Source organism: Perissodus microlepis, chromosome 13 (genome assembly GCF_051167445.1).
Source record: "Perissodus microlepis isolate ML-2025 ecotype Zambia chromosome 13, ASM5116744v1, whole genome shotgun sequence".
Lineage (NCBI taxonomy): Eukaryota > Metazoa > Chordata > Actinopteri > Cichliformes > Cichlidae > Perissodus > Perissodus microlepis.
This window is the reverse complement of record NC_140473.1, coordinates 17730969-17744307: the sequence shown is the minus strand read 5'-3', so window position 1 is coordinate 17744307 and position 13339 is coordinate 17730969. Positions and strand designations below refer to the sequence as shown.

The window sequence follows — 13339 nt, the reverse complement described above, 5'->3', positions numbered from 1 at the left end:
AACAACATAAATATGGAGAAAACTAACCTTAGAAACATGCAGGGTGACGGGTGACAGGAGACAGCAGCATTGCAGACATGAGGACAGGCAGACAGTTCAGGCTGTGCGAGAGTCAAGTTCACTCCTATATATGACCTCCTATCGCAGAATGCGTTACTGTGACAACGCAGGCTTTGTGCTTTGAAGTGTGGTGATTGGTGACGTCATTGGAACGGCCTGTGATCTTACGTCACACTAGCCCGGATAAATTTGAAAAAGGCGTTTTCGTTTGAAAACGCTCCGTGTCCAGACTACCGTTTTCACAGAGTTGTGCGTCCACATTGAAACGGCCGAAAACGCTTACGTTCCAGTACTGCGCATGCGTGAAACGCAAGGCGACGACCTGCCTCATTTCTGTCTGCCGTTTATTTACTTTCCGGCTCTTCCGGCCACGAGTTTTTTAAATGGACTAACAATGAGGTGAAGTTGTTGCTGCAAGTAATACAAAAGTACAAAGTTGCAAAAGCCATTGAGAATTAAAGAATTTGAAGAAAAGCTATCTGGAGCATGTACAAACTGATATTAATCTTTAACGGGGCTGTCACAATTTATCACATGATTGCATCACTTGACTAGGCTATGTCCACATGTATGGGTATTTTTGAAAACGTAGATTTTTCTATGCTTTGTACCTTTCGTCCACACGTTTCGGCCACTGAAAACGGAGAGTTTTAAAAATTCCTGCCTGGGTGGAGATTTTCAAGAACTCCGTTTTTGCGTTTACTATGGACAAGGAAAACGGAGAAAACCAGGGTCAAAGGTGTGCGCCTTTTTTGACGTCACACTGTGCGCCAAGTTATTTTTTCGGTGAAATTAATTTCTACAATGGCGGACTTAGACAAAATACTGTTAATTTTACTCTCTGTAGTGTTTAAATGCTTACATACACAGACAGTTACTGTCCCTCCACACATAGGACTCACTTCTGCTTCTTTGCGCCGCCATCTTTGTTTACTCTTTCCCGCCCAGGCGTCTAGACATCTGATTGGCCAACATTTCTACGCGGTTAGGAATATATCGCCACCTGTTGCTTTGGCATGCTCCTGGCAGCATTTTCCTTCGTTTTTGGTGTTGAGGTGTGGATGGGATTTTTTTTTTTTAAAAAACGAAAAATCTCAGTTTTCAGAAATACCCGTGTACGTAGTCTACAATGTATCATTGTTTTTAAAAAGGCTCCAGTTCGCTTTCCACAATGCTACGCGAAAACAGCGTCAAATGTATACGCTTTGGAGAGCGTTTTCAAAACGCTGCGCTTTCCTTGACCGAAAACGCTGTCTCAGTGTGGACGGAAAGCCAAAACGGAGAGAAAAAGATGCGTTTTCGTTTGAAAACGCATCTGAGTGATGAGTCATGATAGCATTACAGGCTGTTCGCTTTTAAGTGTGGTAATTAGAAATATTGCAAAATAAAATACACACAAATATACTGTAAGAAAAGGCTTTTATTTTTTAGTATATGCTGAATTATCAGTTTCAAAGCTACTCTACCAGAGTTTCACTAAAAAATGAAACAAAGGATAAGTTTTAACCCTTTCATGCATGAATTATGACAACCTCTCAGCGAATAGCTTCTCTAAAATCAATAGAAACCCAACATTAAGTTCAGCTGAAGGTCAAACTGCAACAAAAAACTCTTTAATCAACAGTTTACGTTAAAAACGGCTTCTTTGTTTGGAAAATAAATAAATAAACGAACAGAAATCCCAGTACAGTACAGTTCCTTTGTATCGTGCTGCTGCCACCTGCTGCTCTGGGGTGGGAACAACAACACTTTGGATTTGCGTTCGTTATCAGCAACAAATGAGTTTTACTTTTGAGGCTGCAGTTTTTAGTTATGTTTATTTGTTGGATCCCATCAGTTTTTCTTCGAAGAGCCGAAAGACTTTCAGTTACTTATGATAAACTGTTTGTCTTATACAAACAGATGAATACAGAAAACAAAGAAGAAAACAAAGCTTGTATTCTATTTGATTTTCAAGATATTGAACTTTATTTTTTTCTATTTCACAGAGTTCTTTTTTCCATGTACTTTTTGTCCAATAATTTTTTTAATAATCAGATTAATGTTTATTTTAAAATTAAGAATTATTTATATTTTTTATATTTGCTATATACTGAGCTGAAACATCCTTCTGTGTAGTCATGTAACACATTATTTTAAAATAATATATTTTAAACAGGTGGATGCAGGAATTAAGAGTTAAAACAGAGTCTTGTTCCATTTAAGCTATCTTTATTTCACATTTATTTGTACACAATAAATACAGTTAAACATCCATGGGTGTGTAAATACGACGCCTGGCAGCCTCCGCATAGCCGACGCTGTAAAACGTGGGAGTTTTTACGTCCTTTTTAAAAAAAATGAATTTCAGATTCTGACTTGATGCATAATCAAGACCAGTAAACAGGTTAACAAAAAATTCTCTAATGGAAAAGAAACTTTAGTTATTCTTTTAATACAACAGGGTAAATGCAAACTTCAAAAATAAGTTTGATGTCATTCAGATCTCAAGGAGATCAACGAGAACGCAGCATCACGGCTGACGGATACCTCTTTTCCTCTGATCAGATTCAGCTACAGTTTAATTGTTTTTGTTTTCTTAAAATCCTAATTCTAAAAACAAAAAAGGGGGAAAAAAGCTGTGCCACTACTTGCACAGATATCCATCTCTAAGCTCTCCGTAAACTATCAATACGATCAATAAGTCATATCTCAATCAAAGACACTACAATGGCTATTTATGGCTAAATAACAGGAAGTATTGATACCAATACGGCTGGTAAACAAACATCAAACAGGAAATATTGAACAAAACATCCACAATACTGAAAAGGAATAAGAAGACATCAGAAAGTGCTTCACTATAGATTTTAAACTGGACAGCTAGCAGCTCAGGATGGTTTCCTCCTTAACAGCGGCCTCCCATGGACGAACATGATAGAGCCTGCCTGAAACTAGGAGAAAAATTGAAACGGGAGTGGCATTCAGGGAGGGAAACGTGGGTGTACGGGGCGCAGGAGCCAACCCTGATGCGTGGCCTGTGAAATGCAACCCAGGGGTACTCTGGGATCCCCGGGGTCCGGAGCTGCCCCAAAGGGGAGCACAAGGGTTAATAAAAATTTATAATTTCTTCATAGTCCTGACGAAACTGAAAATTTTTGGCAACCTTGTACTTTACACTGATATTAATATTTTTGAATAATCATTAATGATCTCAAATAATGTGTCGTGACACCAGAGGAAAGAAAGCGATTGAGGTCCCTCCCTGGCTGCCTCTACATCACAGCTAAGAAAGGTTAAAAGGTCTTATGTGTGTGCACATGAGCCAGCTTCAGTCTTGGCTGTTATGTGGATGTTTGGAGAAATGCAGCAAGATATCAGCAAGGCATCAGCCTGCCAGACTCAAGACTGGCCTGAGGACGTCATGTGTCCTCGCGAGTGAGAATGAAGGACCATGTGTGGATTGATTCCAAACGGTTCTCATGTTTCCTCATTCTTCCAGTCTCCTTATTTAGGAATGTGTTGGGTGCCCGGAAGCGTAACATGTTGACAATTTGTCACCTAGCACAAAATATTGGGAGTGAGAACGTGTTGTAATATGTAATAGCATCTGTAAAAGAACTTTTTTAGACAGATACCCTTTAGAAGAACAGTTCTAGCACTGAATACTGCATGTAAATACAAAGGATATCTGACCCGTGTTCATTTTCATTTTTAAGCTTTGTTTTTATTATTTTATTTTATTTATTTTATTTAATTTTCAGTTGTTACAGATGGCATGTGGCTGGGGGATAGGAAAGGGAGAGAGAAAGATGAAGGAACAGAAAAATAGAGGGGAAGGAGGACAGTGAGAAAGGACACTTAAAAAAAAGAAAAAAAAATCTCCTGGATCACCTGCTGAGAGAAGAGAAAAAAAGAGAGAACAAGCAAAAAAAGTCAGCAACATAATAAACACAGCACCATCGCATTAATCTAGCTAATAGTAAATAACAGTAAATACTAAACATTGAACGTTGTTGTTCAGCATGAAGGACCGACAGCGTGCAATGTGCTTTGAGTTAGCAGCCAAGAAAGGTGTTGTTTGTGTCTGTGAACACCCGTGTGTACACCTGTGTGCACACCTGTGTGGTTCGGCGCGCTTGTACTCAAAAGGTTTCTCCACATAACGATCTGCTAGAGGGTGTGGGGAGCCATAGCCCTGTCCCCCAGGGCATGAAGCAGGTATGGAGAAGATCCAGGCCCCGGACATCCAGAGGCCCCAGAGTGCGACAGCCCAAGGAGGACCACCGGAGGGGCATCTGTGCCACCCTACTGGGAAGAGCTGAGGAGAGCCCCAGAGCAGGGGTCACCCAGCAGCCACGGAGCAGAAGTCAGAGGGGGCTGCAGTGGCGTGCCCATGGGCTCTGCCGGCAGCCAGCTGTGCCAGGGTGAACTGTGGTGGCAGATTTCTTTTCTCATGTATTAATCACATATTTAATTATATCACATTAGTTATAGTAATATCACTTTCTCACTTTACTATAGTAAGAGCACTCCTGTCACTAGTTTACATGCATGTGGAATGTTAACACAATGAGGCTATTGTAATGGGAGACGTTAAACAGATAGTGGGACTCCTGCTTATCAGGGATGTAAATCCTTAGGTGACGGCCAAGCAGAAAACAAGGTCATAATTCTCTCTGTGAGGGAGAAGGTATAGCACCCCCGTGAGAGGGGCCAACATGTAAGAGTTTGTGGAATGTTCTTTGTCTGTGTCTCTGTATATAAGATGTAATTGTGGTGGCCACAATTCAGAGATGGTCCTAGTGTTTCACTGGAATGCTCTCTCCACATTGCAATGTGTTTATTAAACCCACTTCAAATCAAGCTCACTGGGTGTGTTGCAGGTTATTGTTAAATTTTCCACAACAGAACCGAGCCACAGGCCCAGAAGCCGGAGGCCTTAGGGCCCCCCACATCCCGGAAGAGGACCGACTAAGCCACAGGCGGCAGGCCCTGCCATGCTGCCACCGGGAGTGAGCAAGGTGTTGTAACTGTTCCAACAATTGTATTTTATTTTTTTGTTGCAACTGTTCAAGGTTTTTATTGTTATTGTAATATTGTTTGGATTGTACAGTAAGTGTGACATAAATAACACAAAATCACTTATATTCCAGTTTTCTGAATTAAATCAGCCTAAATGTACATAAGCATAAAAGGCTTCTAAAAAGCATTTATCTTACATTTCATCCATATTGTGTACATAAGTCAACGAGTGTCAGTAAGCAAAAAGGTTAATGTAGTTTAAAACAAGTGCTGATATAACAGCTTTCAGATGCATTTGTAGATATTATTACGTGTTTCACTGTCTTTATAGTGCTAGATTAAAGTTACAGTGCAAAACTTAGCATATATTGTACTAAAGTGGTTATGTTATGACACAGATGTTATCTTATCTCATAGCTAATTGTAATTAAGTTCTAGTGCATTTATTATTTTTAGCTACATATTCCCCATAAATACCCTTATGTTCTCTGCTTCATTTAAACTGTACTCTTATTGAACCAGTCATAAATTCCAGTATTTTTTTATTCAGGTGTGGGGAAAAATACTCACTCCAGAACAATTAAAAGGGAAAGCATAGTTTTCATGTATGAAAAGATAAAACTGTTGAAACTGTTGAACCAAGTTTGAAATAAATAAATACATGAAATCAAAGGCCCTGACAAATGTGCTGGGTACATGAAGGACGTATATCACTGTCAGCACAATTTGCTCTTTCACCCTAAAATATTTATTGAGAAGTTTGCCAGGACAGCCCTGCAGAGTCACTGTCCACATGGGTCAGTGGGAACAAGAAGCACTCTGCTAATGTGTGCACTCTGACCAGCAACATCCAACCAGACGTAATGCTCCATCTCCATGACAGTGTTTTTTGTGTGTCTGTGACTGGAGCATCTCACACACACAATCACACACATTAGCTTACATGTAAATATTAGCATATCCCCAGAGAAAATACAAATGTGCTCATTAGACAAGGAGGTTTTTGAGCCTTGCCAACATAACTAGCATTTAATTCAAATACACACACAAGGGGGCAGGCTTTCTCCCAGTGCCACCCAGCCTGTCTTTGCAAATGACAGAAAATCTTTCACAGCTTTAATAAAAGTAACCATTGCTTTTCTTATTTCAGCCAAAACCACAGAAAAACCACCAAGTAACGCTATCTATGTGCTAAAAATGTTAATAAATGTAACATAACATTTACGTTCATTAACATGCACTGTCCTAAATAAATAAATATAACCAATAAAGACACAGAGCATCACCCATTGCAGCACCAAAGCTACATAATGGTTTACTTGTCATCTCCCTTTTTACTTTACTATTGTCAGATTATAATATTATTTTATGCCATGTTAGACCCTTAATTAAAGATGGTGAATTATTATGTAGGTTTAGTTTGCATTATTCTCCTGAATTAGAAGAAGGTGATAACTATTGCATTTGTTAAGCTGAGTTGCATTACATTAGACTGCTGGTTTATTGTGAATGAATGATATTGTTTTATGATGCATTATACTGCTGAGTTATGAGAAATACTGTTTGCAGAAAGTCATCGCCTTATTTGTCTGATTAGAAGAGAACAGAACATACTGGAGTTTTCTGCCCCATCTCAGCGGGAGCAGATAAACAGGGAGCCAAGGTTGTAGCTTAGGCACTGTGTGAGAGAAAGAATGTGAATGTTTAGGCTTTTATGATTAGGTGGGGGCCACTAGAGGCTATAAGAGTTTGATCAATGCTCCACCATTTTGAGATCTGATGCTGTCTGCGTACGGTGTCCATCTCCCACGCGTGTGATCATTAAAATCATCGTTTGACTCAACCCGGCCGGACCAGTGTTGTTATTGTGGTTTTTCCTCTTGTATCCATCCCCAATATTTGAATCCGCAACACTATCCTATATACTTACACTTTCCATTCTGTTTGTCTCTGTTGCAAAATATACAGATAACAGATTGAAATATTATATCACTGGCATGCTTGTTCTAGTTGGAGGAATCTACAGCAAGACTACAGTTTGTAGAGGTAATATTGAAGGCAGCACAGAAACCATGAAACAGTCTAATTGTTGTTGGTACACATTTATTTATGCAGTTAACACAAACAAGCCACACATTTCAGGAAAATTATGTAGTTTCAAGCACTACCTTGTCAAAAGCAGAAACTAGTGTTGGCATTTCAGAACACATTCATGGAATTATTCTCAAAGCAAAAGCATTACAGTCACATTAGCACGTGTAAAGGACAGTAATATAACTGTTTCATAATATTTTGATTTATTCTTTATATGCCATAATTCAGGAAGCGGCATACTATTGGCCAGTGTCTTGTGTAGGCTACTGATGTATTTTTATTTTATTTATTTCTGGGGGCTTTAAACTTTACCTCGATTTCAAATACAGCTTTTGTGTGTTGAAGTATTTGGTTGTTTGGTATTCCTTGGCCTCTCAACACCAGACCAGACATTTTAACAAAGGTGGTGGCAGTATCACCCATTTAATATAAATAAGAAACCTGAGTTCTATCACAGCACCTTTGAGGCCATTTTCATAGACGTTTTGATCTGCCACGGTAGAAAAACTACATAGCTACACTATAAAAAGTTAGTTCCTTGTGAGCATGTTACACAATACTAAATGAATAATAAATTACAGTGTGAAATTTTAAATTTAAGAAGGAATTGATGTCTTTGAATAAACTGCTGAATGCTGTGAAGCCCTCTAAAACTGGAACTTAATAATTGGCATCCAGAAAGTTAACATGTAACACAAAGCATTGCTGATTAAACATCTGTGACAAGTTGGACGTGAGATCAGGTAGACACTATTTATTCTTTCTGCCAATTATATTTTCTCAGTCTAGGCAGGAAGCTGAAGTAACTTAAAACAAATGGGTTTAAAATCATCTCAGTTATCATCAATATACTACCACCATAGTTTTGTATTTAACCATAGTGTAAACTTAAAATGACTTTCCACCAAAGTGCAGCATAATAAAACTTTTAAAATGCTTCAGTGTGCAGCTTTCGATTTCTGTTCCAACATGAAGGTGATTTAATCAAAATGATGTGGACAGCATGTACAGTTATGCTTCAACCATAAAAGATATGAAAAAGGCAAATATTCAGCTTTCCGTTCTAATTTATCACCTTTTTTGTTGCTTTTCCTTCCTAATTGTCATATTTATTTCTGTTCTCCATCAGGGTGAAAAAAGGTCACCTGAGTGCATGTAATCATCAATGAAATATTTCAATACTAATTTTTTTTGCCTTTTTATCTGTCCCTAAGTTATTGGACTTACTGCTGCAATATTTTGTTTCCTGTCCTAGTGACTCTTTTCATCTCTTTTACGACAACAAAGCTTTATTCTTGCAAAGCAGGAAAGTTTATTGCACAATTTCTTTGTTACCATTTCCTTTCGTTAAGATCACGGGATTTCTGGTTTAAAAGAAATAAAGAATTATCAAAAGCATCGACACCAAAGGATAATCCTGAACCCTATTTTCAGGATTTGTGAGAACTCATCGTGTATAATAGAGAATTTTTTTTACTGTTTTCGCTTCCTGCACTGTCAGTGCTATTATATATTATGAGAATGCATATTATTGTTTACTTGTAGCAATGTTGTGGATGGTAATTTTCATACTTAGTTTACAGCAAAAGACAGCAGAAAAAAACACCTTATTGTATGACGAACTATCAGGAAGGAGGTTTTAAGTGTTGCATTTGCATGTTGCTTAAATTCAAAAATAGAACCAGACTTGACTGTGGTTCATGTGTTTTAATTCTCCTCACTCACAGGCATGGCTGCTCATCTCATTGTTCTTCTTCTTTTCAGTGTGCTTAAAGGTCAGTCACAGGAATCATTAAAATACTTCATGTTTTTCAAAGGTTAGTGTCAGTAGATGATAAAAATAATGGCTTTTAATAATTTTTAGTTTATTCTGTTTTGTACTTAACAACACTCTAAGTGTCTACATGTACAAGAGACAAATGAAGGAAGAATGTTTTAATTAAACGTAACCAATAAAATACTTTGTTCTTGTTGCAGGAGTTCACAGCATTACTACAGTCAGTAAAGTATCAGTGGAAGCTGGAAAATCTGTCTCCATCCCATGTCTCTATGAGTCACAATATATAGACCATGTGAAGTACTTGTGTAAAGGGCATATATGGAACTCCTGCAGCTATGCAGTAAAAACAAACAAACCAGACCCTTCAGGAAAATATTCAATCTATGATGACAAAAAAGAACAAATTTTTACTGTGACTATAAAAAATCTGACAAATCAAAATACTGATTACTGGTGTGTGGTGGAGATTAATAATGGACCGGACTGCGGACAGTATTTTCAACTATCAGTTACCAGTGGTAAGTGCACATCTCTCTTAACATTTCAAATTCTTTACAATGTCGTTTTTTTGGAAAAATAAAAAATAAAATAATTTTTTTTTTAAGACTGAGTATGCGCTTGTCATTCAAAGCTAATGAGAATCAACGTGAAATCTTAATCACATATATATTTTTTATTCAGCACTGAAAAAAGTATTGGCATTTTGGATTTTTTGCTTTCTTTAAACTAAATTTTACTTGAAGGTACCCCCAGTCTCTACGTGGATCATCAGAAGATTACAGGATATATTGGAGAAAACATAACTATTAGATGTCACCGGAGTAACTCTGGAGAAATGAAGTGGTGCAGACTGGGCAGGAACTGTGTGACAGGATCATCTGGATCCATAGATGGAACAACAGTGAGCACTCATATGAGAGACCCAGATGTTTCCACAGTGACCATGACTGGACTAAGGTCAGAGGACAGCGGCTGGTATTGGTGTGCTGAAGGGGACATTCAGATACCAGTATATTTAAATGTTACTGAGAAACCGATTAAGAGTGAGTATTGCAAGTTATCAAAGATTTTACATGTAAATGAATTCAATACTTTTATAAATATTTGTACTCTAAGAGATTTTAGGTTTATAACTGTTACAGTACTCTTGTTATAATGTTCTACTATGTTCTACTTCTATATCTACTACTCATACTGTTGCCATAAGTGAAACAATTATCAAAATGGAACAATTCTACAGTACAAGAAAATAAAGAACACAGGTCAGATATTTTTTATATTTATTTGCAGTATTTAGACGTAAAATATTTTAAGGGATTATGCATACAAATTTTTACAGACACTATTATTACTTGTTAAAGTAAACTAAATTATGTTCTCAACCTGTATGTTGCAGAGCTTCATATGACACAAAGATCCTCATCATCCCTCTGAGTGTGTTGATCTTGATTTTAATTATGGTGTTCATCTGGTTTATACTGAGTCACAGTAAGTCTTAATGAAGCTTGATTTCAATCCACACTAAATTTTTTAATAAATATTAAGAACTGAATTAATAGTTAGGTTATTGAGCATTGTTACAGTGAGTCAGTAACGGCAATTTTGTTTTGCTAGAGAAGCGCAAAGTAGAATTATCAGCCACAGCAATGGTAAGTTATGCTGATTTATTTCTCTGTGTGCACGGTACATGATACTAAAAACATATTTATGGCAGATGTTTTAATTGTGTTATGTTCTTCAATGAAGACTGGAGAGGATGTAAGATACTCTGAAATTGGACTCAAAGAAAATAGTTCACCCAGGGTAAGTGCTATCAAGAAATCAAGTTTCCAATTTTCAGCAAAGATTTCAGATCTAGACTATTTGATAATGAAAATCCTCATAGGGTAAACTGTTCTTGTGTGTGTGTGTGTGTGTGTGTGGGGGGGGGGGGGGTTACAACTCAAAATAAAACAACACCTATCAGATGAAATGAGAGCATGAGTCACAAAGCTGTATTTTGCTTCTGGGGATTTAAACCTCTGTCCCTTCTTGTTCACTTAAATATTGGTATTTTATTAATTTTGGCACCCTGTGCTTGCTACAGGGCACTCAGTGTGTCTAAATGCATTGTATTATGCTCATTTCACACAGGTGGACAAAGAAGTGATATACTCTGAAATTAAACCTAAGAAAAAAAGTTCAACCAAGGTAACCAACTGCAGTGCTATCAAGAAATGTTTACAATTTTCAGTGAACATATTGGCCATCTGAGAATATACAGTAGGTGTAGACTTCTTGATGCATGCTCAATCATCCAGGTAAGTAAATCTCCAAAAGTCGATTCTGTTCATGTGGATGTAGCGTTTTCAGTGGGAAAAACGTTTTGTCACTCATCCAAGTGACCTCTTCAGTCTCAGCTGACTGCAGGTTTCCCCAGCCTTATAAACAGTACATTTGCATAATGACCGAAACTAGAAGGAACAATGGGCTGGGAGTTCAGTTTCTTGACCACTAATACAAATACTCATGACCATTGATCAACAACCACCGATCAAAGACCGCTGATCAATGGCCATGAGCACCATTCACATAGAGTTGGGGAATGGCTGCAATCACAGCATTGTAAGATGGCGAAAGATGTACTCTTAGGCCCCCTCCTCGATTCAGAAATGGTCTTTCCCTTTTCACGTAAATGTCTCCCATTACTGATGGAAATCTCACAGTCTAAGAAGGCTAACCTGCCACTTTTCATATCCTCTCTGGTGAATTTGATGTGTCAGTCCACCGAGTTAATGTGATCCATGAAATGTGGTACGTACTTTCACCCAGGTGTCATCCACATACCTGAACCAATGACTTGGTGGTGTAGGATAACAAAGCCCTCTTTTCCACTTCGTCCATGTACAAATTGGCCACGATAGGTGAAACTGGGGAGCCCATGGCACACCCATGTTTCGGACTGCAGAACTGACCCTTGTATGTGAAGTAGGTGGAATGAAGACACAGTTCCAAAAGCAAACACACTCGGTCGATGCTGAGGTTGGGGTCATCCTGTAATCTCTAACGAACTACCTCCAACGCTGACTGGGATGCAAGTGAAAAGAGATGTAACATCGTACGAGACCATGGTTTCATCTGCCATCATAGTGACATCTCTCACCTTCTCAACAAAATCCAAGGTGTTCTGGATGTGGTGTTCAGAGCTGCCTACCAGCGGGGTGAGGTTCGAAGCCAGAAACTTAGAGATGTTATAGGTGACCGAGTTGATCATACAGACAATTGGTCTTAAAGGTGCACCCTGTTTATGTATCTTTGGTAAACCATACAGACTTGGTGTAGACTCCCCTGGGTGCAGCCTGTGGTATGAGGTCCGGTCGATAGCCTTGTCTTGTTCTAACTGCTTCAGACAGTCTATCACCCTCTTCCTGTAACCACTTCCTGGGTCTCGTTTCAGGGGCTCATAAGTATTTTCGTCACTGAGCAATGACACAATTTTCTCATGATAGTCTTTCTGGTTTCGCAAAACTGTGCACCTACCCTTGTCTGCCGGAAGGATGATAATGTTGTTGTCATTACTAAGTAATGTGAGTGCCTTCCTCTCCTCCATGGTGATGTTGTCTGGTGGGGGCTTTGCATTCCTGAGAGAGGCCGAAACTTTCGTCTGTAGTTGCTCTGCTTCCACTTCTGCAATATTGTTGTTTCGACATTGCAGTCAGCTTAGACTGAAGAAGTCAAAGATGAGTGACGAAATGTTTCTCCCACTGAAAACGCTAGGTGCAGATGAATAGAAGCAACTTTTGGAGATAGGTTTAGTCTATTAGAGATTGACTACTAATATGTTACCTCATATAGTAAACTGTTCTTGTGTGTGTTTTATAACTTGTAAAACACAGCAACAGCTACCAGAAGAAGACATAATTCATGAAGCTATATTTTCCTTCTGATAATTCAAACCTCTAACTCTTATAATGAATTTAAATATTGATATTTTTCAACAACACTGACACCTTGCAGTAGTACTAGAGTGCTTCAGTATTGTAACACACTACGATTGCAGATTTATATATAGGAATACTTTTTTTCTTAAAGCTCAACAGAAGTGTAAAGTGCTCAGTTTCTATTTCTGTTTCCCCCTAGAGTTTATTTGCTGAATGTGACGTGGAACTCACGTATAGTTCTGTTGTTAAGAAACAGCGCATTAAATGGGTAAATATTAAAAGACCTGAAACCAACCACACACTAGATGTCACTTCCCTTTATCTCTTAATTTCTTCAATTATTTTGCTTGTTGTCCTAGTGTTTCATGATTTCTTTTTTAATTTCGTCACATTTTTCTTAGCTTTTTTTTCCCTAATTGTCCCATTTGTTTCTGTTCTCAAACAGGATGAAGGAAATTATACAGAAGTTTCGGAGCATTAG

The 13339-nt window shown here is 38.2% G+C and overlaps 1 protein-coding gene across 1 annotated transcript; it reads left to right on the top strand.

The window, feature by feature from the left end:
* Window positions 1-408: 408 nt before the first annotated feature.
* LOC146375005 (polymeric immunoglobulin receptor-like) lies at window positions 409-13339 on the top strand (the record flags this gene model as incomplete). Its single annotated transcript, XM_084949241.1, has 7 exons — window positions 409-427; window positions 9136-9456; window positions 9682-9994; window positions 10335-10426; window positions 10553-10587; window positions 11072-11128; window positions 13304-13339. Coding segments are annotated over 7 exons (873 nt in total), but the record flags the coding sequence as incomplete, so codon positions are not given.